We start from the raw sequence: 26,134 nt of genomic DNA on the forward strand, positions 1-26,134 counted from the left end.
ACACTCTGCCTCATCCCCCCCCCCCTCCCACCTGCACACTCTCCCTCATCACCCCCCCCCACCTGCACACTCTGCCTCATCCCCCCCCTCCCACCTGCACACTCTCCCTCATCCCCCCCCCCCCCACCTGCGCACTCTCTCCCTCACCCCCCCCCTCCCACCTGCGCACTCTCCCTCATCCCCCCCCCCCCTCCCACCTGCGCACTCTCCATCACCCCCCTCCCACCTGCGCACTCTCCCTCACCCCCCCTCCCACCTGCGCACTCTCCCTCAACCCCCCTCCCACCTGCACACACTTCCCTCATCCCCCCCCCCTTCCACCTGCACACTCTCCCTCATCCCCCCCCGCCACCTGCACACTCTCCCTCATCCCCCCCCCCACCTGCACACTCTCCCTCATCCCCCCCCCCCACCTGCACACTCTCCCTCAACCCCCCTCCCACCTGCGCACTCTCCCTCATCCCCCCCCTCCCACCTGCACACACTCCCTCATCCCCCCTCCCACCTGCACACTCTCCCTCATCCCCCCCCCCTCCCACCTGCACACTCTCCCTCATCCCCTCTCCCACCTGCACACTCTCCCTCATACCCCCTCCCACCTGCACACACTCCCACACCCCCCTCATACTTGCACACTCTCCCACATCCCCCCCCTCCCACCTGCACACTCTCCCTCATCCCCCCCACCTGCACACTCTCCCTCAACCCCCCTCCCACCTGCGCACTCTCCCTCACCCCCCTCCCACCTGCGCACACTCCCTCATCCCCCCCCTTCCCACCTGCACACTCTCCCTCAACCCCCCTCCCACCTGCACACTTTCCCTCATCCCCCCCCTCCCACCTGCACACTCTCCCTCACCCCCCCCTCCCACCTGCACACTCTCCCTCACCCCCCCCTCCCACCTGCACACTCTCCCTCACCCCCCTCCCACCTGCACACTCTCTCTCACCCCCCTCCCACCTGCACACTCTCCCTCACCCCCCTCCCACCTGCACACTCTCCCTCACCCCCCTCTCACCTGCACCCTCACCCCCCCTCTCACCTGCACACTCTCCCTCACCCCCCCCCCACCTGCACACTCTCCCTCACTCCCCTCCCACCTGCATACTCTCCCTCACCCCCCCTCCCACCTGCACACTCTCCCTCACCCCCCCCCCACCTGCACACTCTCCCTCACTCCCCTCCCACCTGCATACTCTCCCTCACCCCCCCTCCCACCTGCATACTCTCCCTCACCCCCCCCTCCACCTGCACACTCTCCCTCACCCCCCCCTCCCTCCTGCACACTCTCCCTCCTGCACACACTCTCCTCCTGCACACTCTCCCTCCTGCACACTCTCCCTCCTGCACACTCTCCCTCCTGCACACTCTCCCTCCTGCACACTCTCCCTCCTGCACACTCTCCCTCCTGCACACTCTCCCTCCTGCACACTCTCCCTCCTGCACACTCTCCCTCCTGCACACTCTCCCTCCTGCACACTCTCCCTCCTGCACACTCTCCCTCCTGCACACTCTCCCTCCTGCACACTCTCCCTCCTGCACACTCTCCCTCCTGCACACTCTCCCTCCTGCACACTCTCCCTCCTGCACACTCTCCCTCCTGCACACTCTCCCTCCTGCACACTCTCCCTCCTGCACACTCTCCCTCCTGCACACTCTCCCTCCTGCACACTCTCCCTCCTGCACACTCTCCCTCCTGCACACTCTCCCTCCTGCACACTCTCCCTCCTGCACACTCTCCCTCACCCCCCACCCGCCCTCCTGCACACTCTCCCTCACCCTCCCACCTGCACACTCTCCCTCACCCCCCCCCCCACCCTCCCACCTGCACATTCTCCCTCATTCCCCCCTCCCACCTGCACACTCTCCCTCATTCCCCCCTCCCACCTGCACACTCTCCCTCATCCCCCCCCCGTTGGCCGCAGCCTTCTCGGGGAAGCCGACCCGGTCTCCAGGAGCTGCGGGACAGTCCGCTCACCACCTCACTGGTCAGCGTCAGCCAGCACGACAGGCTGACGACTTTAAATAGCAGGTGTGAACGTCGGCGGCGTGAACTGGGTTCACGACGTCGGTACGTCGACCCATCCGGACCTGAGAATAGCAGGGGAGCCGGAGAATCGCCATTTTGGGTGTCTCGGGCGATTCTCTGGCCTACGCCGCGCGGAACTCGACGGGCCCGTTCTCGCCGCTTAGGAGAATCGCGGGAGGGCGTCGGACCAGCGTCGCGGGAAAATCTGGCGACCCAGGCGATTCTCCCAACCGGCGCGGGAGCGGAGAATCGCGCCCATGGTCTCCAATTACCCACATTGTTGTTATGGTATATTGATATTCTCTTTTCTACCCTTGTCTGGGAGGAATTTTAGATGCATTTTTGTGTCACTCCACTTTGTTCCAGAATGTTGGTGTTCTGAACGCATTGGTCTCCAAAAAGTATCGGATTCCAAATTTTTGTGGTAACTAAAATATCTTGCTAAAAAGACTGTTGTACCTAGCACATTTGTGACATTTCGGAAATGCTATTGAGTCGTTTGCTTCAAGAAGTGGTAGATGCTGATGCTTGTGAGATTTAAGAAAGGCATAATCCATCTGCTTGTTCATGAATGGAAAGATTTCCTTTCTTCCTAAACCGACAATTTACCTTCTGTAATTGAGCTTGAAATTGCCACCTTTTAATATGTCCTTAATTAGGACCTGCTATTTGATTCATCAGAAAGGTCTTGAAGCGGAGAGCATTTGTAAATGTTTATCTTCCATGCAGTTTGGAATTGTTTAATTTTTAAGATATTTTTCTTCTTGTTTGGTTTACAGAAGAACAAAAAAGATTAACTCTCCTGTTCGAGAATAAATAGGCCAGTGTTCATTTGTTTACAAGAAGATAGACCGATCCTGCTGCGGTTCAGTTTCTGCAAGGCCCTTGTTTCTTGAATCATTACTAAACAAATACTTTATTTTCATTGTCCTTACTTGTTCCTGCTCTTAAACAAATTTACCGATTTTTGCATGGGAAATGCATCCCTCTGCCAAAAGAATTACATCTTTAATGCTGCAGTTTCAATTCAGAAGTGAAATATCCTCTGTTTAGTCTTATTGGATTTAGGCGAATAAACAGCACCTTTTTTTCATCACAGTTACCAGTATGCGAAAACCATTGGACTTGCCTTTAGCTTTTTTGATTCAAATGCTGAGGAGTCATATGTTCCCTTTTAATCCTGCAATTTGTTCTGCATTTTAATGTGCACAGTTTTATTAGGTCATGGCCATAGCTGTTACATTGTACTTTTCATTCCCCTAATCTGACTACTTTGAGAGCTAGAAGTGTATGATGTGTCCAACAGCTTAAACAGAACGTGATGAAAGGAGAAGTAATAATTTTTTGGACAGAAAGTCTGCTCAGCATTTACATTTTACATTTTCTTCGAAGCAGTTTATAATCTTTCATTTGTGGTGTTTTTAAAAGCCTTTGAAGTCCTCTATTTACGTGAAATCCTGTTTCATGTTCAGTTTGTCATCTTGACAAACAAATCTGTTGTATCAAATAAGTGTTCTGACTATTACATGGTCAAAATAATACTGCAATGTTCTAAATGGTGTAACATATTAAAATTTATTCATAATACTGGTGAATATCCTCAGACCTTGTTTGCATTTATTTTGAGGGAAAAGTTTGCCTTTCAAATGTTCTGTTATAACTGATCACAGTGTTTCTGGGTAAGTGAGAATGATGGATGTCACCAACACCAATTTTATTATATTTTTGACAAGTTAAGTACTACTTCAATAGTCTGTAGTTCACAGGACTATGCACCTTCGTATAGATGGCACTGACCTTGAGGAATGCCTTAAGGCAGGGTTTTTCAAAGTGTGGGTCATAACCCACAAGTGTGTGTCAGGCGAGTCATGGCGCACCCAGTTGCACCGTTCCTGCTGTTGCCCTGATCGCGGGAGAAGTGCCCAACGGCTGCCACTACATTGAGAATGGCGGCCTCTGCCACATTTCAAATTAAAATAAATGAGGCTGTGTGGAATCTTCAGCCAGAAGCAGTAGAAGCCCTGTGCGTACACCTTTTTTCAAAAAAAATGTATTTTGTTCCAAGCATGTGTTTTTTTTTAAAAACAACATACACAAAAACACTCCACTAACTCTCAGTCCACAGTTTGGCATAATTTTCCCCCTTTTTACCTGCCCCCAACGACAAACAGTTCTTCAAACATTGTCATGAACAGCCCCCACCGTGTTTCGAAGACCTCCGCTAGCCCCCTCAAAGTCCCCCGCCAGGCTGCCACCCCTGGTGGCGTATGCGACCTCCAATTTTGCAAGATCCTACGCCAGGCAATTAGAGAGGTGAAGGCCACAACATCGGACCCCTTCCCCTCCAGCAGTTCCGGCATTTCCGATACCCCAAAGATCGCCACCATTGCGTCCGGCCTGACCTCCACCCCCACAATTTTAGATAACGTCCCAAACACCGCTTCCCAATGTCTCTCCTGCTTCTCGCAACCCCAGAACATGTGCACATGATTCGCCCACACTCTCACACCCATCAGCCAACCCTTGGAAGAACCCACTCATCTTCATCCGGGTCATATGTATTCTGTGCATCACCTTGAAGTGAATCCATCTCATTCTCGCGCAGCAGGAGTTGAATTCACCCTACGCATCGCCTCGCACCACAGTCCCCAGCCTCATAGTCCCCAGCCTATTTCCCCTGTGCATCACCTTAAACTGAATCAAACTCATCATGCAGGAGGTTGAATTCACCCTACGCATCACCTCTCACCACAGTCCCTAGCCCACCCCCACCCCACCTTTTCCTCCCATTTCATAGTTTATTTCATAGAATTTACAGTGCAGAAGGAGGCCATTCGGCCCATCGAGTCTGCACCGGCTCTTGGAAAGAGCACCCTACCCAAGGTCAACACCTCCACCCTATCCCCATAACCCAGTAACCCCACCCAACACTAAGGGCAATTTTGGACACTAAGGGCAATTTATCATGGCCAATCCACCTAACCTGCACATCTTTGGACTGTGGGAGGAAACCGGAGCACCCGGAGGGAACCCACTCACACATGGGGAGGATGTGTAGACGCCGCACAGACAGTGACCCAAGCCGGAATCGAACCTGGGACCCTGGAGCTGTGAAGCAATTGTGCTATCCACAAGGCTACCTTGATCCCTACAAGTTCCCGCAGCCACCCATATATATCCCAAAATCATACCCTCTCCTAACTCGTCCCGGAGCAGCAATTGCTTCAATAAGGTGTGTACTCCGACACCCTGGGAAACGTCCTCCACATTCACTGCCCAATAATAGTGCAGCAGGTTCGGGAGCACCAACCACCCTTTCTGCCTCCGTCGCAAGGTCTTCTTTACCCTCGGCATCTCCCCTCCCCATATAAACGTTGAAATCACTGTCCCCAATTTCTGGAATGAGGCCTTGGGGAGAAGATCGGGAGGGTCTGGAAAACCAACAGGAATCTTGGCAGCACATTCATTTTTACCACCTGCACCCTCCCTGCCAGTGCCAGGTGTAACATATCCCATCTTTTGAAATCGCCCTAATCTCCTCTATCAACGTGTTCAAATTCCATCTGTGCATCGTAGCCCATTCCCTCATCACCTGAATCCCTAAATTCCAGAACTTTCCCTAGCCACCTTGAATGGCAACACCGCCCAATTGGTCCCCCGCCCTGCCGCATTCACCGGAAACACCTTGCTCTTCCCGATGTTTAACTTGTACACCGAGAAGGCCCCAAACCTCTCCAATATTCTCATGAACCTACCCATTCGTTCCAGCAGGTCCGACAAACAACAAGTCGTCCAGGTACAATGACACCCGGTGCTCCCTGCTCCCCGAAGGGCCATTGTCAAGGGCCCAGTTGCCAACACAAGCAACAGCGGACACCCCTGTCTCGTTCCCCTGTGCAGTCCAAATCTACGTGAACTCATCTCATTTATACGTACGCTTACCACTGGGGCTACATACAACAGACGCACCCACGCCACAAACTTCGGGCCAAACCTACCCAGGATCTCAAATAAATACCTCCACTCCACCCGATCCAAAGTCTTCACTGTATCCATAGAGACAATAACCTCTGGCACCTGCCCCACTGACGGGGTCATAACCACATTTAACAGCCTCCCGATGTTACTAGAGAGCTGCCTACCTTTAACAAAACCAGTTTGATCCTCAGCGACCTGGCACACATCACTCCATCCTCCCCGCCAACAACATAGCCAGCACTTTCACGTCTGTGTTCAACACGGAATGGGCCTATACGAACCACACTCCCAATGGATCCTTCCCTCATAGGTAGCACAGTGGTTAGCACTGTTGCTTCACAGCTCCAGGGACCCGGGTTCGATTCCCGCCTTGGGTCACTGTGCGGAGTCTGCACGTCATCCCCATGTCTTTGTGGATTTCCTCCCGTGCTCCGGTTTCCTTCCACAACTACCGAAAGATGTGCTTGTAATAATAATCTTTATTATTGTAAATGGAAATATACACTGCACCTGCACCCTTTACAAGGCTAATATGTTCTTCACAAGGTGTGTTTGTTACCCAGAACTGCTCATAGTACCTCGAGCCTAGTTTAACCAGGATTTTGTACAGTTAATATCAATCTTTATTATTGTCACAAGTAGGCTTTCATTAACACTGCAATGAAGTTACTGTGAAAATCCCCTAGTCACCACACTCCTGTTCGGGTACACTGAGGGACAATTCAGAATGCCCAATTCACCTAACAGAATTCACATTCAGGCACTGGAGTGTGGCGACTGGGGGATTTTCACAGTAACTTCATTGCAGTGTTGATGTAAGCATACTTGTGACACTAATAAAGATTATTATTTTGTTATTTGGGATGAGTGTCGTGCCTGTGTCAGTGTCTCTGGCAGCTCTCCCTTCCCCAATGCCTCACTAAACTGCACCAATAAATGTGGTGCCAACTCTGCGCAAACGCTTTATAAAGCTCTGCCGGAAAGCTGTCCGGCCCTGGATCGCTCCCTGACTTCATCCTCCTAATGCTCCCTCAGCCCCAGCGGGTCCTCCAATGCCTGCCTCATCTCTTTCTCCAACCTAGGAAACTCCAACCCATCCAAAAACTGTCCCATACCCCCTTTCTTTCCATCCGACTCGGCCCTGTACAGCTTCTCATAATACCCACTGAACATCTTGTTTATACTCCCCGGCTATGAGACTACTTTCCCGTGCTCTGTTCGCATCTGTAGAATTTCCCTGTAGACGGCCTACATCCAGCTGATGGGCCAGCATACGGCTCACCTTCTCTCTCTCTCTCTCTCTCTCTCTCTCTCTCTCTCTCTCTCTCTCTCTCTCTCTCTCTCTCTCCTCTCTCTCTCTCTCTCTCTCTTTCCCCCCCCCCCCCCCCCCCGGGTTCTTAAACCTCCACGGATTAACCTTTCCCGGGTTCTTAAAACTCAACAGATCAACCATTCCCATACGTTCCATGAACCCTCCCAACTCCTCCGACATCCTCAACCTTCCCATCGACTTGGGGCTCGACCTGTCCACTCTTGGTTCCATCACATAATTAAAATCTCCACCCCATATATTCCCAATTTGGTCCATATACATTGACTAGCATCACCGGTGTCCCCTTCAGCACCTCTCTATCACATGTCTATAACCCCTCCCCCCAGGAGTGCTGCACTTCCTTGGTCCCCACAAATCCAATCCTTCCGTTCAACAAAATAGACCCCCCCCCCGGCACGACTTTGAGTCAAACCCCGAATAAAATACTTGTCCCACTCATCCCTTCCACAATCTAACCTGATCTTTCACCTGGAGGTGCCTCTCCTGTAAAAAGATCACCTCCACCTTCAAACACCTCCGGTGTGCAAGAACCCAAGACCTCTTAATTGGCCCATTTAACTCTCAAATGTTCAACGTTATAATTCTTACTGGGGGCTTACGCTCCCCCTACCATCTGCCATCATCCCCCTCCGGCTCTACCTCTTCTAATACCACCCTGAACCAGGCAGATTCAAGATGGCCCCCACTCTGCCCATGACCACGCTCAAAGTCTCCAACTCTGCCACATCACGGTCCCCACCTGGCCACCTCTAGCGGCCTCCTCACCCACCTTATCTACATTCACCAGCATTACCTGCCAGTGTGGCAGCTCCCTCTCCCCACCGTCCTTCGGTACAACATCGCTTTGGCCAAGTTGAATCCAGCACGTCTCTTTACCAGCTCTGCTCTAATGTCCTGGTATATTCAGACACAATTCCCCTCTCATTCATATCTCGCTTCTCCCTCGCCCGTCGTAGGATCTTCTACTTTTCCACAAACTTGTGCAACCGGAAAATCACCATCCTCTCTCGGCTTCTGCCTTAAAGATCTGTGGGGCCCTGTCCATCTCTGGGGCCTTGTCCAGCACTTTCTCCTCCACCAACCCGGCCAGTATCAATATTTTGTGGCACTCGTTCCTTCCACATCCTCTGGCATGCTCTCCATTTGCAGGTTCTGCTGCCTGGACATGTTCTCCTTCTCCTCGGTCTTTGCTCTCAGTGACTTATACAGGTCCCCCAGGATCCTCATCTCTACCTCCCAGGACACAATCCGATCGCTCTGGTCGGACACCACCTTCTCCACCTTGTGTATCGCTACCCTTTGTGCCTCAAGGCACTTCTCTACATGGTCCATCGATCCTCGCAGAGAAGCTACTGCTCCCTCAATGTCCTTCGACCATTCGCCATGTGTCTCCTTCCTTTGCTGGCGAAATCCCTCTTTGATGAAGGCCATTAATTGCTCCACCTGTGGCTTTCCCACTAGCCACGACCCTTCCCCCTCTGCCATTCTCGCAATTGTTGCTGCGCCACAGGTCCCCTCTAATTCCTTAGCCAGATCTTTCACTTTTTTGCTGGGTCTGGTATCCAGTTGGCATGCCAATCTTGGCGAGAATCTCTTCCTTTACACCTTCTGCATCAGTTTCCTGCCGGAGCTACCTCACAATGGGCATACAATGCCCAAACCAACACCTTTGAGCAGGAGCTGCCACCAGAAGTTGTTGTCCTGTGCGTACACTTGACATAAAGTGCCTTGTACATGCTTTGGTGCCAAATCACGGAGCAGAATTACTTCCATTTTCCAGATGCTGTCAAGAGGACTGAGGATGGATCGTTTTCTTAAAAGTAAGAGACGGCCAGAGACTCAAATAGGCAGTGTACCTATTGGACAGGGTGTCTCAACAGAGTCTGCTAGAGAGAGCTGCTCAGGAGAATCCAGACAGGACAGAACAGTGCTAGTGTTAGCTCTGTGCAGAGATTCAGGGCCTCTGGTTAACAGCCTACAAAGAAGAAGCTTAACTCTGGGGCAAAGCAGTATAAAGATGATTTCATGGGATATGGTTTTGTCAATTGTGCCAATGCAAATAAAGATGCAAAGCCCATGTGTGTTGTATGCAGGGAAGTATCAGCAAATGAGAGAAGTTTCAGATTTTGAAAGCAAAGTGGTAGATGAAAATTCCTTTTGAGATTGAGACCCCAGAGTCAGTTATTAACTTAACGCCGACTCCAAATTAAAAGTCAGCACTGCTGTTGGTGTGTAAAAACCACAACAAAAGCCCATGAGGCGGTCAGCATTCTGGAGTAGTATCTCCCAGGACCATCCAGTGCTGAGTAAAACACACATTTTGTTGCTGTTGCCCGTCACGATGACCTACAGTGCAAGGTTGGATCTTCCATTTTCCTAAGATGAAGACAGTACAAAAGAACTAGCTGAAGTTTGCACCTGATATGCGCATTGCCCTCTCCTCCTTTGAACCTGATTCAAGTGAGATTGTGAGGACCAAGCAGGCCCCTTTATTGCATTAAACGTAAGCAAATGTGAATTGGGTTGCGAAGGTTGGCCAGTTGGCAAAAGTGGGGGAGGGGGGTCTGTGGAAACAGTTTGAAAAGCACTGTCTTGAGGGATATCTTAATAGATATGGGACGGGTTTCTCCATCCCGCCACATCAGATTTCTGATGTGGCACGCCATCGGGATTCTCCGTTTCGCCAGCTGGTCAATGGGGTTTCCCATTGGGCCAGCCCCACGCCATTGGGAAACCCCCAGGCTGCTGCAAAACAGTGAATTCTGACGGCGGAGAATTCACCCCATGGTATTTTGTGCTGCATCTTCCATCAGTGCTTCAGTGGAAGAGAGTCTCCATTTGGAAGGATGTGGATCACTGCTGATCATTCTTTTGTGACGTTCACCTGCACTGTAAATTCTATGATCTATGATCAGCTTTATGGATATCTCTTTAATTTGGATTATGCAGCTCACCCAACGGGCGAAATGTCTTACCCAGTGTATCATTAAGCCTTCCATCCAAAACGATCCTGCTTTCAATCCAGGTCTTGTCCATACAGACACAGTTTGAAAAATTGCATTTTTCAATGGATAAGTTTTTAATCAAATTTTGAATTTTGTTTTGATGGTTCCAGTCAAGTTTTGTTTTTTTTAAACTTGAAGACTCTTCCAAAATACTATTTGGACTTGATATTTTTTTCTGCTGTTGCAATTCCCAAGCTGTCAGCATGGTTAATTACATGTATTTATGAATTTTATTTTCAGCTTCCAAATGCGTACAGTCATACATTTCCTTCAATTTTGTAAGACCTGTGGACCGATTTTGAGAATTTTCTATTGAGTAAAATGAATATTAAAGTTTGTTTTTTGAAGATCTGGCTTTGTCCAAGCTGGATAAATGAGCTTTTAAAATATCTGGTGTAGCTTTTGTTTTACTCCCGATTGTGTCATGCTGTGAGTGACATTGGGCTTATGGGATGGAGAAGAGAGATTCTTTTTTTTGTTCACTTTATGCTACTTCAATTGATGTAAAATATAAATTTTGGAAAAAAGGTCAACACCTATGAGTTTTGAGGGAAAGAGCAGGGGAGTCATATAGTTTCTTCATCGAATTTTTTCTTTTAAGTAAGATTAAATTTCTCTTAAAATTTTGGTCATGCTTTTCATTTCTTTTTCTTTTCCAATTAAGGGGCAATTTAGCATGGCCAATCCACTTAACCAGCACATCCTTGAGTTGTGGGGGTGAAACCCACGCAGGCATGGGGAGAATGGGCTGGTCATGCTTTTCTGAACAATGTAATTACACTTGTAAACAGAGGTAGGTCCTTTATGTATACAGTTATCTGAAACAGTAGAGACTGGGCAGTTGGCAGTACGGTTATAGGCTGATGTTGGTTTTACTCATGCCATCTCACCCCTGTAGGCTTTTAAAAAATGTACATATCGGATCCGGACTTCAGATGACGGTGATGTGCTGAGCAGGCGCACATCAGGTGGCTCTCCTCCAAACGAGAATTAAAAAGGCACTTTTAGTTGAATTTTGCCTAAATTCCGAAGACAAAGACTACCTCAACAGCAAGAAGAGGGAAACCAAGAAAGGATGCCAGCAAACAGGAGCTCGAGGAGTCGAAAAGATTGCAAAAGTGGCGGAAAGAGCCACAAAGCAGCAGGCGGACGAGATGGCGGACCCATGGGGCGAAGGGGTCCCGGCCACCTAGGAGAGAGGGTGTCCACCGACCTGAACATCAGTTCTCTCTCTTCCTGTTTAGATCCATACCAGTCTTCATCCCAAGGCCTATTTCCACAAAGTACACAAAATGATTGTGGTGTGTATGTGTGACCCTGATGCGATCTATTTAATAAGATTTCAGTTTTGATTTGTGATTGTAATTGTGCAGCTTTTTTTCCTGTCATTGCCCTCACTAGCATTTCCCACTCGGATTCAACCTTAATCATACACTCTGCAATTTCTCTTTGGATGATTTTTAAAAAATACTTCTATTGAGCTTTTAACAGTTTATATCACAAATTCAGAAAACCAACATATATATCAACAAAACAAGAAGTTCTAACCAACGACAAAAATACTCTCTTACAGATTGCATTGCCAGACTTGGCCAAAACACGTATTCGCAATTGTTTACGTATACTGTGGTTAAGGCATTCCTTTTCCAGCAAACCAGTCTCTTGTAGTTTTCCTCTGAATATGATTTTTGACCATCTGATTAATTACCTTTTTAAAAGGGAGAATTTTGGTTTGATGCATGGATGGTTTGAGCTGCTGTAGTGGATGGTGTATGAAGTCTTTTCTATGTACAGCGTCAAATAACCTGGAAGCCCAAATCATTAGTCCTTCCACAGTCCAAATAAATAAGAACTGTGTTGAAAGATCGTGCCGTGAGATATGCTACTTAAATATTTAACAGTTAAGGACATAATGATAAACAATACTTAATTGTGCTGCAGTTAATCTTTCATTGCGATTCTGCGTCTGCCTGCCCCTTTATTATCTCATATTACAGAATCACTATTTTCTGCCACTTAGGAGGAAACTTCTTTCCCATGATCAATAATGCAAATTGGAGTTACCTAATTTAGCGTATGTATGTATGTACCTTAGGCATGGGAATGAAGACCATTTCAAGTGGGAAAATGAACTTAGCCTTGGATTGTGATTTCTATCTTACAGGAGGTGAATGTTGCCAACAGACAAAAGTTACTGTACAATGCATCTCATTGTGCAGTGGTTCACTTGGGATTTTGTCACATGAAAATTCTGCCAGATAACTTGGAAGGCAGACTGGAAGTAGAAGTATCTGCATAAGAGTGGGGTTAATTTGTTTTATTTTTGTTTTTATATCAAGGAAAAACATTGCCAATGTGATTACCTGTATGTGTACATGCGGTGCATATCTATATTTTTGAAGTGTAACTTGAATTTTTGTAATAAGCTTTTTGTGTGGAAAGGATGTTGCTGCTGAGGTCTTTGTGTATCGGACACTATACAGCTACCTGAACAAGTACAATAACTGCAATTGTTGTGTCAAATGCATCCACTGCTTTAATTGATATTATTTATCTTCCTCCCACTTTTGCTCAGCTCTTCAGCTATTTCCATTGTTCAGATGTGGCTAGACAGGGACTATTGATATACTATTTAAATAATCTTGTGTATCATTGTACATCTGCACAACATTTACAGTGAGATTTTCTTTGACATGGAAGGGGAGCTGATTAAATGTTGGAAAGGAAAACGGAATAATCACAAACCTAGGATTGGTCCTTGAGCCATTCAAGTTTTTATGCCTCCGTATTATAGAATAGTAGAGGGCAGCACGGTGGCACAGTGGTTAGCACTGCTGCCTCACGGCATCGAGGACCCGGGTTTGATCCCAGCCCCGGGTCACTGACCATGTGAAGTTTGCAAATTCTCCTTGTGTCTGCGTGAGTCTCATTCCCACAGTCCAAAGATGTGCATAGTTGGTGGATTAGCCACGCAAAATTGGAGACTCTGCACAGAGAGTGACCCAAGCCAGGAATCTAACCTGGGACTCTGGCTCTGTGAAACCATAGTGCTAACCACCATGCTATTGTGCTGCCCACATCTTTATGCTCTAACTCCAGTTCCTTCACAACTTGCTGGTGAATGTTGTACTGTTTCTTACTGGCCCTAGTAAATTTCCTCGCTACTTCCACCTTTTTCAGAGTGTTTCTTTTATTTTCTCTTTCCTTTGAAAAAGCTGGGCTGCTTCTCATTTAGATTAGGGTCACAAACTTTTACCTTGTTTTCTTTTGCTGTAGTTCTCGCAAAGTGTATCCAACTCTTTTTTTTTTTTTCACTCGTCCTACAACTTCTGCTGTAGCTGTCTTATTTTCTGACTGATTGCAGGTTTATCGTTTGCTTGTAATTTATTGTGAAAACTCCCAAAGAAATTCTCATTACAATACAAAAGGCTGGGACGCAACTGAATCTTGCATGCTTTCATATCTTCATTTGGTCATTTAAAGTCTTTTGGTGCCCTCCTTCTGGGGCCCATCGGTGCCCTGCTTCTGGGGCGTCTTTCACTGCCTACTCCGTTTGGTTTTGCCTCTTCCTTGAGGGATGTTTACCTCCACTGTGCTCCAGCATTGCCTCTTACTTGAATTCTTCAGTGCTTCCTATGAAGTCCTGTGTTGCTTGCGGACCCCTTTTTGGAGTCTTTTCAGATTTTCCTGTCCCTTGTCCTTTGTTCCTTCCTGTGGTTGTTGCATTAAATATTGCAGAGTGTAAACTTTCCTCTCTTTTTCAATTGCCACAGCTGCTGTTTTCTCTATCTGTGCTTTTGCTATTCCCATGCTTTTGAAGTTTTTGGCGGGAAACTACAGTTCCTTTTCTTTTGAACACGTTTCTTTGCTGGTGGAAGATTTTTACATCAATTCCTACAGTTTTCCCTTTTATTTCCTCCTCATTCTCATATCAATCTTTTTATGAATTTCACTGATAGATCTAGCATATTCCGTTCGGGGTCAGTTTTAAAAAACTTTTTAACTTGGTTTCATTTGAAACACGTTGGGGACATCTCCCCAAAACAGCAGGGTCGGGATTCCCCGCAGATCAGCGGCGAAATTGTGTTCGGTGATCGGGCGGAGAATGGATTTTCGGTCCGAAATCGGGGCCGGAGCCGGTTTGACGCCAGTCCTCTCCAATGCTCCGTCCCCTCCAATCTGGCATCATTGTTCCGCGCGCTGTTTCAATGCCGTTGGCACGTCATGGGCCAACCCCACGATGCTCAGCCCCCGGTGGGCCGGGTTCCCGACGGCTGGGGATACGTGCGCTCCCACCGGTCGGGAACCCGGCGTGCCGGATGCGAAGTGCCCAGCGCCGCCACACTCGGCCGGGATCCGTGCCGCTGGCTGGGGGGTGGACAGGGGGTAGGCTGTGGCGTCGCCTATGGCGTATTGGGTTCGTGCAGAGTAGTCGACATGTTGTACGGCGCGACCGCTGCAGGTTGTCAGCCGAGCACATGCGTGGCCCGGGACCCGGCCATTCTCCGACCGTTTTCGAGGCAGGAGTTTCAGTCCGCACCGGTGTCTGAATCGGTGTGGGTTTCATGCCGATTTTTCGGTCGTAAAAGACCACACATGCTCCACTGGCGCCAGCACCTAACCGCTGAAATGGAGGATCCAGCCCCAGAACGTCTCTGCTGGAAGTCCCTCGGTGCAGGAATCTCTCTCCCTGCTGAAGGCGATCTTCAGATCGGGAGACCCATAATGACTCGCTAAGGCTTCCCTTTTACTCTGTTTAGCATCTGAACTTGTTTAACTGCAGCAATTTCTGCCTTCTGTTTCTTCTTTTTAAATTTGGACCACAGCTCTCTACGAGCTGGGTATATCTTTTTACTCCAAACACTCGTGTCGTTTTTTTTTTTCTTAGTTCCTCTTTAGATCAAACTTTCCTTCCCTTGCTCCTTGTAGCGCACAAAGACTCCGAGAGATGAATAGAGTGAAGTCGATGAGGCTTTATTAAGCGTGTCTGTTCCCCCGCAGCTCGGTAGTAGACTGGCCTGCGGGGGAGGACTCCGGCTTCCTATACTCCGCCTTCAGGGCGGAGCTAGAGGTCAACGGCCAACCAGGACCCGGGATCTGTCAGCCAATCACATTAGGGCTTCCAGTCCCACATGACCCCTAATACATACTACCACATTCACCCCTTGTCAAAAATGAACCCGGCGGGGTGATGCTTCGCATGGTGGTAAGGGTTTACAGGGCTGGTCCTGGGAGGAAAACATTCATATGGCAATACAGTATGTACAATTTTGTCCTGTTTCAACTATTTACAGAAGGTATCGGGAGAAAAAGCAAAATGTTCTTGTGAAAAGTCCATATATTGATTTAGATCGACGCCATGAGTCGGTCGGGCCGTCTGGTCATCCGTGTCGATCGCCTCGGCCCCGGTGGTGGTGGTGGTGTTTGTTCCGGTGTTGTCGTCTCCGGGAGCCTTACGGTTTCAGCTTGGGCTTTATTCTTGGTCGGGCCTGGGGGGAGGGGGACCGATCCTCCTGGGAAGGGGGCGGTCGCGGGGTGCGGCGGTGGCAGGAAGGGGGGGGGGTTGGGTGAATGGTGTCGGGGGGGGGGGGGGGGGGGGGTGGGTGTTGCCGGCGGGCGCCAGATCTCGCAGGGAGACCGTGTCCTGTCGGCCGTCGGGGTACTCCACGTAAGCGTACTGCGGGTTCACGTGGAGGAGGTGAACCCTTTCGACCAACGGGTCCGCCTTTTGTGCCCGCACATGCTTTCGGAGCAAGATGGGTCCTGGGGCCGCCAGCCAGGTCGGCAGCGACGTTCCAGAGGAGGACTTCCTAGGGAAGACAAGGAGACGCTCATGAGGCGTTTGATTAGTGCTCGTACACAATAGCGACCGGATGGAGTGGAGAGCGTCCGGGAGGACCTCCTGCCACCGTGAAACTGGGAGGTCCCTGGACCGTAGGGCCAGTAGGACGGTCTTCCAGACCGTGACGTTCTCCCTCTCTACTTGCCCTTTCCCCCGGGGGTTGGAGCTGGTCGTCCTGCTTGAGGCTATGCCCTTGCTGAGCAGGAACTGGCGCAGCTCGTCACTCATGAAGGAGGACCCCCTGTCGCTATGGACGTATGCGGGGCAACCGAACAGTGTGAAGATGGTGTTCAGGGCTTTAATGACTGTGGCCGCGGTCATGTCAGAGCAGGGAATGGTGAATGGGAAGCGGGAGTACTCGTCCACTACATTAAGGAAGTATGTGTTGCGGTCGGTGGAGGGGAGGGGCCCTTTGAAATCCAGACTAAGGCGTTCAAAGGGGCGGGAAGCCTTAATCAGGTGCGCACCATCCGGCCTGAAAAAATGCGGTTTGCATTCTGCACAGATGTGGCAGTTCCTTGTGACTGTACGGACCTCCTCTAAAGAGTATGGGAGGTTGCGGGACTTGATAAAGTGGAAAAACCAAGTGACCCCCGGGTGGCAGAGGTCCTCGTGGAGGGTTTGGAGGCGGTTAATTTGTGCGTTGGCACATGTGCCGCGGGATAGGGCATCGGACGGCCCGTTAAGCTTTCCGGGACGATACAAGATCTCGTAGTTGAAGGTGGAGAGCTCGATCCTCCACCTTAAGATCTTGTCGTTTTTGATTTTGCCCCGCAGTGCATTATCGAACATGAAGGCTACCGACCGTTGGTCGGTGAGGAGAGTGAATCTCCTGCCGGCCAGGTAATGCCTCCAATGTCGCACAGCTTCCACTATGGCTTGGGCTTCCTTTTCCACTGAGGAGTGGCGGATTTCTGAAGCATGGAGGGTTCGGGAGAAAAAGGCCACTGGTCTGCCCGCTTGGTTAAGGGTGGCCGCTAGAGCTACGTCGGAGGCGTCGCTCTCGACCTGGAAGGGGAGGGACTCGTCGATGGCGCGCATCGTGGCCTTTGTGATATCCGCTTTGATGCGGCTAAAGGCCTGGCAAGCCTCTGTCGACAGGGGGAAGGTCGTGGTCTGTATTAGAGGGCGGGCCTTGTCTGCGTACTGGGGGACCCACTGGGCGTAGTATGAAAAGAACCCCAGGCAGCGTTTCAGGGCTTTTGAGCAGTGCGGGAGGGGAAATTCCATGAGGGCGCGCATACGTTCGGGATCGGGGACTATTATCCCATTGCGCACTATGTAGCCCAGGATGGCTAGCCGGTTGGTGCTAAAAACGCACTTGTCCTCGTTGTACGTGAGGTTCAAGGCTTTAGCAGTCTGGAGGAATTTTTGGAGGTTGGCGTCGTGGTCCTGCTGGTCGTGGCCGCAGATGGTTACATTGTCGAGATACGGGAACGTGGCCCGTTGCGGGTTGATCAACCATTTGGTCCATCTCCCGTTGGAAGACCGAGACCCCGTTTGTGACGCCAAATGGGACCCTTAGGAAATGGTATAATCGCCTGTCTGCCTCGAAGGCTGTGTACTTGCGGTCACTTGGGCGGATGGGGAGCTGATGGTAGGCGGACTTGAGGTCCACGGTGGAGAAGACTTTATATTGGGCAATCCGATTGACCATGTCGGATATGCGGGGGAGAGGGTACGCGTCTAGTTGTGTGTACCTGTTGATGGTCTGGCTATAGTCTATGACCATCCTTTGTTTCTCCCCTGTCTTCACTACTACCACCTGCGCTCTCCAGGGACTATTGCTGGCCTGGATTATGCCTTCCTTTAGTAGCCGCTGGACTTCGGACCGAATGAAGGTCCGGTCCTGGGCGCTGTACCGTCTGCTCCTAGTGGCGACGGGTTTGCAATCCAGGGTGAGGTTCGCAAACAAGGACGAGGGTTGCGAGGCCGCAGATAGTGAGTGGGGGTATTGGGCCGCCGAATTTGAAGGTAAGGCTCTGTCGATTGCAGTGGAAGTCTAATCCCAGTAATGTGGGTCGCAGGGTTGGGGAAGGACGTGTAGCTTGTAGTTTTTGAACTCCCTCCCCTGCACCGTTAGGGTAACTATGCAGAAACCTTTGATCTGTACGGAGTGGGATCCTGCAGCTAGGGAAATCTTTTGTGTGCTGGGATAGGTGGTCAAGGAACAGCGTCTTACCGTGTCGGGGTGGATAAAGCTCTCCATGCTCCCGGAGTCGACTAGGCATGGTGTCTCGTGCCCGTTTATTAGCACCGTTGTCGTCGTCGTCTGGAGTGTCCGGGGCCGAGCTTGGTCGAGCGTTATTGAAGCAGTGGAGCGTCTTCCTCGAACCCCGTGGAGCCGTCGACACTGGGGCCCATTGTTGCCGCCCAAGATGGCATCGGGGATGAACAAAATGGCTGCCCCCATACATCGCACGTGGCTGGGGGGTCACAGGATGGCGGCGGGGGTGGACAAAATGGCCGCCCCCATGCGTCGTACAGGTCTGGGGTGGTCCAAGATGGCGGCACCCTTCCTCCCCTCATGGTGGCCGGGACCCAAAATGGCGGCATCTGCGGGTCGCACATGGGGCGCTGGGGGGGGGGGGGGGGGTTGGGGAGCGTTAGGAACGCGCGGGGCTCCCTCATCTCTGGGGACAGCGGTGGTCGGGACCCAAATTGGTAGCGCCGGCGGGTCATACGTGGGGCGCGGGGGGAGGGGGGTTTGGGGGGGCGTTAGAGCCACGCAGAACTCCCTCTTCTCCGGGGAGAGCGGTGGTCGGGACCCAAAGTGGTAGCGCCGGCGGGTCATGCATGGGGCGCGGGGGGGGGGGGGGGTTGGGGAGCGTAAGCGGCGTGCAGGGCTCCCTGTTCTCCCCGGACCGCGGTGGTCGGGACCCAGAGTGGCTGCGCCTGCGGGTCGTACATGGGGCGCTGGGGGGGTTGGGGAGCGTAAGCGGCGTGCAGGGCTCCCTGTTCTCCCGGGACAGCGGTGACCTCGCGGGACCAGCACACAACCGCGAAATGACCCTTTTTCCCGCAGCTCTTGCAGATTGCTGCGCGGGCCGGGCAGCGCTGCCGGGAGTGTTTCGCCTGGCCGCAGAAATAGCAGCGGGCGCCCCCGGTGCGACTTGCCGTTTGGACCGCGCAAGTCTGTGGGGTGTCGGGGGGGGGGGGGGGGTGGGGGGTTTGTCGCGACGGGTACGTACGGAGCCCAATGGGCTGCCGCGCGTCGGGGCCGTAGGCGCAGGTATTACGCGCGGCCACGTCTAGGGAGGCTGCTAGGGCCCGTGCCTCTGACAGTCCTAGTGACTCTTTTTCTAGAAGTCTTTGGCGGATTTGGGAGGAGTTCATACCTGCCACAAAAGCATCGCGCATTAACATGTCCGTGTGTTCATTTGCGTTCACCGAAGGGCAGCTGCAGGCGCGTCCCAAAATTAGTAGCGCGGCGTAGAATTCATCTATCGATTCTCCGGGACTTTGCCGTCTCGTTGCGAGTTGATAGCGAGCGTAGATCTGGTTTACTGGGCGGACATAGAGACTTCTCAGTGCTGCGAATGCCGTCTGGAAATCCTCTGCGTCTTCGATGAAAGAGAAAATCTCCGTGCTTAACCTCGAGTGCAGGACCTGTAGTTTTTGGTCTTCTGTGACCCGGCCGGTGGCCGTTCTGAGGTAGGCCTCGAAACAAGTCTGCCAATGCTTGAAAGCTGCTGCCGCGTTCACTGCGTGGGGGCTGATCCTCAGGCATTCCGGGATGATCCTGAGCTCCATCGTCCTTTTTAGGCACGCTTAATAAATTGTAGCGCACAAAGACTCCGAGAGATGAATAGAGTGAAGTCGATGAGGCTTTATTAAGCGTGTCTGTTCCCCCGCAGCTCGGTAGTAGACTGGCTTCTTATACTCCGCCTTCAGGGCGGAGCTAGAGGTCAGCGGCCAACCAGGACCCGGGATCTGTCAGCCAATGACATTAGGGCTTCCAGTCCCACATGACTCCTAATACATACTACCACACTCCTGAAAGCTAATCTCTCTTCATTTTAATTTCTATATCTTTCCAAACCTTTTGACTCATCGGCCACACGAGTTCATCACTGTCTACCCCTCTCTTTGCCAGCTCTCTGAGTATATTCGCAGGCACTTGGGTGAGTTGACCCTCTTTTCCAAACTCAGTTAATTTGGGCACTGATGAGTGGGCTGTGCTATCCAGTTGATCCACCTCTTTGCCAATATGTTATGATGTATTGTGGGACACTCCTGGCGTTGCGAAGAGACTTCAGACTTTATTCGGAACAAGAAGGTGTTTATTAATAAAGAGAAACTTGATGCAGGAGGTTTTGCAGCACTAAACTGCCTTGGACCACAGCTCCAAGTCCTGTACGCTTACTACATGGCTGCTAGATGTATTCTGCCCAAGAGAAGACTCCACCCTCTGGGGTGATCATTCACTCTCGATTCCCATTGTTCCTTCAAGTCAGGTGACCCATCAGCTGTACTGTCTTAAAGAGACAGACACCATGGGCTGGATTGTCCGATCCTGCAGCTTTGTCCGGCGGTCCCCCCAGCCGCCGCCGAAGGCCCCCCCCCCCGCCAGTGGAACGGCTCTGTCCCGACTGTGGCGGTGCTGGACTCAGAGCGCAGCCGCCATGCGAGGCCCCTGAAAGGTGTGAGCACACGTGATGTAGGCGATCGGAGAATCCTGCCCCATATACGCAACAATTCCCCCTACATTTTATATCCAAATTGTCAATATTTGCCCCTAAAAGCAGGGGGACCTAGTACCAAGCCCTGCCTAAACCTCACTGGAAATGGCTTTCCATTCACAACATCTCATAGAATCCCTACAGTGCAGAAGGAGGTCATTTGGCCCATCTAGTATGTACTGACCCTCCGAAAGAGCACCTAAGCCTAGGTCCACTCCCCTACCCTATTCTCATAACCCCAACTGACCTTGGGACACCAAAGGACAATTTAATATGGCCAATCCACCCACCTGCACGTCTTTGGATTGAGCGAGGAAACCAGAACACCCGGAGGAAACCCACGCAGGCACGGGGAGAACATACAAACTCCACAGAGACAGTCACCTGAGGTTGGAATCGAACCCATGACCCTGGCGCTGTGAGGCAACAGTGCCAGCCACTGCCGTCCACAATTTTTGTATCCATCTTGCTACATTCCTGTGCGTTGCATGGTTTCTATTTTTTAACCAGTCTTCCATGTGTAACCTTGCCAAAAAGGCTTGCTGAAATCTAAGCAGCCGCATCAACTGCAGCATCATCACCTTGTTACTTCCTCAAAAGAAAGTCAAATTAATCCAACGTGACCCTTCCTTAACACATTCAAGCTGACTGTCCTTGATTGATCAGTGTCTTTCTACGTTTTCCTTTATGTGGAGATGCTGACTGGGGTGGGCACAGTAAGAAGTCTTACAACACCAGGTTCAAGTCCAACTCACCTGGTGAAGGAGCTGCGTACTGAAAGTGAGTGATTCCAAATAAACCTGTTGGACTTTAACCTGATGTTGTAAGACTTCTTACTAAGTTTATCCTGTCACAGAATTGTTTTCCCACTACCTAGGGTTTGACTGACTAGCCTGTAATGATTTAGTCAATCCCTTGCACCCTATTCAACGTCACCACATCTGTGTGCATTTCTTCATTGGGGAATTATTTTGGTGATGTAATAGTATAGGTAGAGATATGCTATTTGTGAAATTCTCATTCTCAACATTGTTCTCATGACTTTTGTTTGCTGGCTAAATGCTTATTTTGGACTAAACTGGGCCATTTTGTCTTGGCAGCTGTGGGGGGACAGTAGGAGCCATTTTAACATGCCCTTTGGAAGTAGTGAAAACCAGACTGCAATCATCATCTGTCACACTCTACATCCCAGAAGTTCACCTCAGTACAATAAATGGGGCTCGTGTGAGCCGGGTGGCTCGTGTTTCTCCTGGCCCTCTGCATTGTTTGAAGTAAGTACTGCATTTTCTAATTTGTGAATATTGCCCTTTGTATCTCAGTTTACATATTTTTAGTACATTTACATTTTTTTAATACATTGTATGAAATGTAACCACACATCTATGTAGAATAGGTGCTTGATTTCTTTGTTTTTTCCTCTGCCTACTTTTCCTGTCTACTTTTCCTGTCTTTCTAAAGTATGTATAACTCCTACTGGGGATAAAAGCAAATTACTGCGGATGCTGGAACCTGAAACCAAAGTGAGAATGCTGGAAAATCTCAGCAGGTCTGGCAGCATCTGTAGGGAGAGAAAAGAGCTAACGTTTCGAGTCCAGATGACCCTTTGTCAAAGCTTTGGTTCCTTACTGGGATATCTGGTACACTCTGATACAAGAATCAAGACCACTTGAATTTAGTCTTGATGGGGAAGTCACAGCAACTCTTTGACTAGGGATCTGACAACTGAATTCAATCGTGTCCTTTGCAAAGGTACAGTAAAAATCATGGGTGGTCACGCATCAGGAAGTCCAGTTCCTTTATTTCTTTCCTTCCCTTATGCATTTAGCTGTATTTCCCTCATGAAATCCAAATTGAGATTGAGTTCTACCCACATTTCATGGGGTTAAAGATGAAGTCATGGGGTTATGATGAAGTTAGTATTTTCTGTGCTTAAAGTGCAAACCTAACTTTCGCATTGTCATCTTGCTGTGCATGGATCAATTGTTCTTCCTTATTATTCCAAAAATTGAATAGGATTTAGAATATAACCTTTAGGTTGGAGGTTAAAGTGCTTTTTTAATGTAAATTTAAAGTACCCAATTTTTTTTTTTCCAATTAAGGGGCAATTTTGCATGACCAATCCACCTACCCTGCACATCTTTGGGTTGTGGGGATGAGACCCACGCAGACATGGGGAGAATGTGCGAACTCCACACGGGCAGTGACCCAGGGCCGGGATCAAACCTGGGACCTCGGTGCAGTGAGGCAGCAGTGCTAACCACTGCTCTACCGTGCCGCCTCCAGGTTAAAGTGTTAACTGTAAGATAATTGGAAACATTTGCCAGAGAGGAAATGATTCGGGCTGGAGCCTTAGTTGGATGATTATTCTGTTTCATTTTTCTCTATCTTTGCTGACGGAAGCAAGCAGTTCACTTTTAGAACAGACCAGAAAGGCAGTTGCAGTTTGATCCAGATGTAGACTGCAGTTCAGAGTTAGAGCGAAAGGAAAGTTAGGTTTGCACTTTAAGCACAGAAAATACTAACTTCTTCATAACCCCATGACTTCATCTTTAACCCCATGAAATGTGGGTAGAACTCAATCTCAATTTGGATTTCATGAGGGAAATACAGCTAGATCATTTGTTCTAGCTGGCAGGTAGTGGAAGAAATCTACAGTGGTCCTCACGGAGCCTTGTGGCAGAAAACAGTCAACACAGTTAGCTTGGATAGCGGGAGGTTAGTTGGGTAGCGGTAGGTTAGTTGGGTATCTCCTGGCAAGGAGAAGTGACATCAGTTTAAAAAAGAGGTAGAGAGTAATGTAGCTAAAAGGCTGATGGAAGACTCCCATAGGACCTTGCCTCGGACGATAGCTGAAATCCTGAGAGAATTCACATGAATTCCAGAGAGCTGTGGCATACCTTTTGGGGGTTGGTCTCAAGAAAGGTGAATGAACGTTCAGGATTGTATAAGCAGTGGATAGCACTGTTGCCTCACGGCGCCGAGGTCCCAGGTTCGATCCCGGCTCTGAGTCACTGTCCGTGTGGAGTTTGCACATTCTCTCCTTGTTTGTGTGGGTTTCAACCCCAAAACCCAAAAGGTGTGTAGGGTAGGTGGATTGGCCATGCTAAATTGCACCTTAATTGAAGAAAATGAATTGGGTACTCTAAATTTATTTTTTAAAAGGTTTGTCTAAGACAAGGGAGGATAGTCCAAACAAGGGAACTCTTGGGGGTGAGATTGAAAAATAGAACTGAGCTTATAGCCAAAGTTTTTAGGCGGAGTGGAGCTTGCTCTGTTTAATTTCTCTTCAAACAAAAACAAAATTTACTAATGTTAAAATATAAAATCTTGTAGCATAGATTCTGTCAATGAATTACTGGGTGCTTCGGTTTCTTCTTTACACGTTAATGGTCCCTAACAGAATCGTAACATTATGCTTACTTAAGGAATGGATAGTAACTGTTCCATTAAAGATGTCTAACAAAATATAGTATTCCCCAGGATAAATTTCACAAGCATCCTAAAATGTACTGTATTTCATGTCTATATATTTTGAGGACTCTACACACACATGTTGCATTTCTTATTAGCTGTTTCAGATATGTTTTAGTTTTTCAGAACAGCCTTCAGTTTTGACTACCTATTCCTAATCCTTGAGATATTTGTTGATCTGCATCTTGCAGATTTGACTCCATTCTTATATTCCAGATTCTGTTTATGGGTTTCTGTGTCTCTACCCACTTGTTGTACTCAACAATAAGTACATTTGGGATCTGGTTAGCTCTTTAACCGTCTCTTTCATCCATCCAGCCCAACCACACCACACCACCCACCCTGCCTCTACCTGTTTGAGGCAGGTAGAGAGAATGTTTTCTACCATTGTCTCCCACAAGCTTTAATATTACAGCTTTCGCTTGTGCTGCCCGTCTTTCTTTTGCCAATTCCTTTTTTTTTTAATCATAAAAATATTCTCTTCCAAAAACAGCTCCTTATGCTTGTGCTCAATTGCCAGCCACTTTGTCTTTACATAAGGGAAAGTACACCAGAGATCATAATCACATGGCTTATCATTGAATTTTAAGCTGCTGCTCGCGTGCAACTCTTAAGTGGGTGGCACGGTAGCACAGTGGTTAGCACTGTTGCTTCACAGCGCCAGGGCGCCAGGTTCGATTCCTGCTTGGGTCACTGTCTATCGGAGTCTGCAAGCTCTCCCTGTGTCTGCGTGGATTTCCTCTGGGTGCTGCGGTTTCCTCCCACAAGTCCCAAAAGACGTGCTTGTTTGGTGCTGAAATCTCCCTCTGTGTACCAGAACAGGCAATGTGGTGACTAGGGTATCTTCACAGTAACTTCATTGCAGTGTTAATGTAAGCCTACTGTGACAATAATAAAGATTAATATTATTATTATTATTATGGCCTGAATTATTTTTCTCTTCCATTTACTCTTCCAGTGGTCAGCACTTATTTTTAATTTTGTATTGTTCCTTACCTGTTTAATGATCCATGACTTTTATTTTTAAACAAGTAGGGGATTTGCCCCTTAACAACATCGACTGATTCTGTAATAGCTAAATAATTTCTGAACACCACCTGACAATCTCTATCTCATCCCATTAGTCAGCCTTACTAAAGGATCAAGATGTTGGCTATTTTGTGTTTTCTTTTTCAAATGCAACATTGAACTCCGTCATATTTTGATTACTATTGGATACATGTCCAAATAGGTTTTTAGGCTGTTAGGTTAACAATATCTGGTTAGCAATATTTGGCTCATCTTTAAATTGAATGGCCTGCACCCTGCTTGGCTCATGTACAAGCATATGGAAGAAAAGATTAACTTAAAATTTGGAAGTACTAGTTTAGCAAATGGCTCCTCCCTTGATTTATGTGTTGGATTCAGTTAATATTTACTAAAACATTAAATGCAAAATGCTAAGAAAGGGAGGGCACGCTGTGTACTCATCTGTGTGGTGATATAACTTAATAACAGCTGTAAATACAATTGTTGCGTTTTTAATTTGGTTTTGGTCCATCTATAAACCAGGAGGATAAGTGGCCATTTTTTATTTGACGCAATGGCACTTCTACAAAACCATACTTGCAGAATTTGTATTTTTTCTCCTTTTTGGAATATTGTTTGAACTATACTAGCCTGGATTTTGTAGGCTGCAGCAAAGCAATGGCTCTCGGTGTTCACCTCGCTGATGGCTCCTGCACCAGGTTTAGAGTGGAAGTTTCTTGTCATTTGCATCTGTTAGAAGGGACCTGTGCGAAGGGCAAAAAAAC

General features: G+C 49.1%; 1 protein-coding gene across 1 annotated transcript in view; it reads left to right on the top strand.

Moving 5' to 3' along the window:
- LOC140389911 (solute carrier family 25 member 36) overlaps nucleotides 1-26,134 on the top strand; it is a 98,661-nt gene that overhangs the window by 25,533 nt on the left and 46,994 nt on the right. Inside the window, exon 2 of the mRNA XM_072474552.1 lies at nucleotides 21,971-22,141. Within this exon, the coding sequence (XP_072330653.1) occupies nucleotides 21,971-22,141 (171 nt within the window). The remainder of the gene's footprint in view (nucleotides 1-21,970; nucleotides 22,142-26,134) is intronic.

The sequence above is a fragment of the Scyliorhinus torazame genome, chromosome 14, assembly GCF_047496885.1.
Source record: "Scyliorhinus torazame isolate Kashiwa2021f chromosome 14, sScyTor2.1, whole genome shotgun sequence".
NCBI classification, from domain to species: domain Eukaryota; kingdom Metazoa; phylum Chordata; class Chondrichthyes; order Carcharhiniformes; family Scyliorhinidae; genus Scyliorhinus; species Scyliorhinus torazame.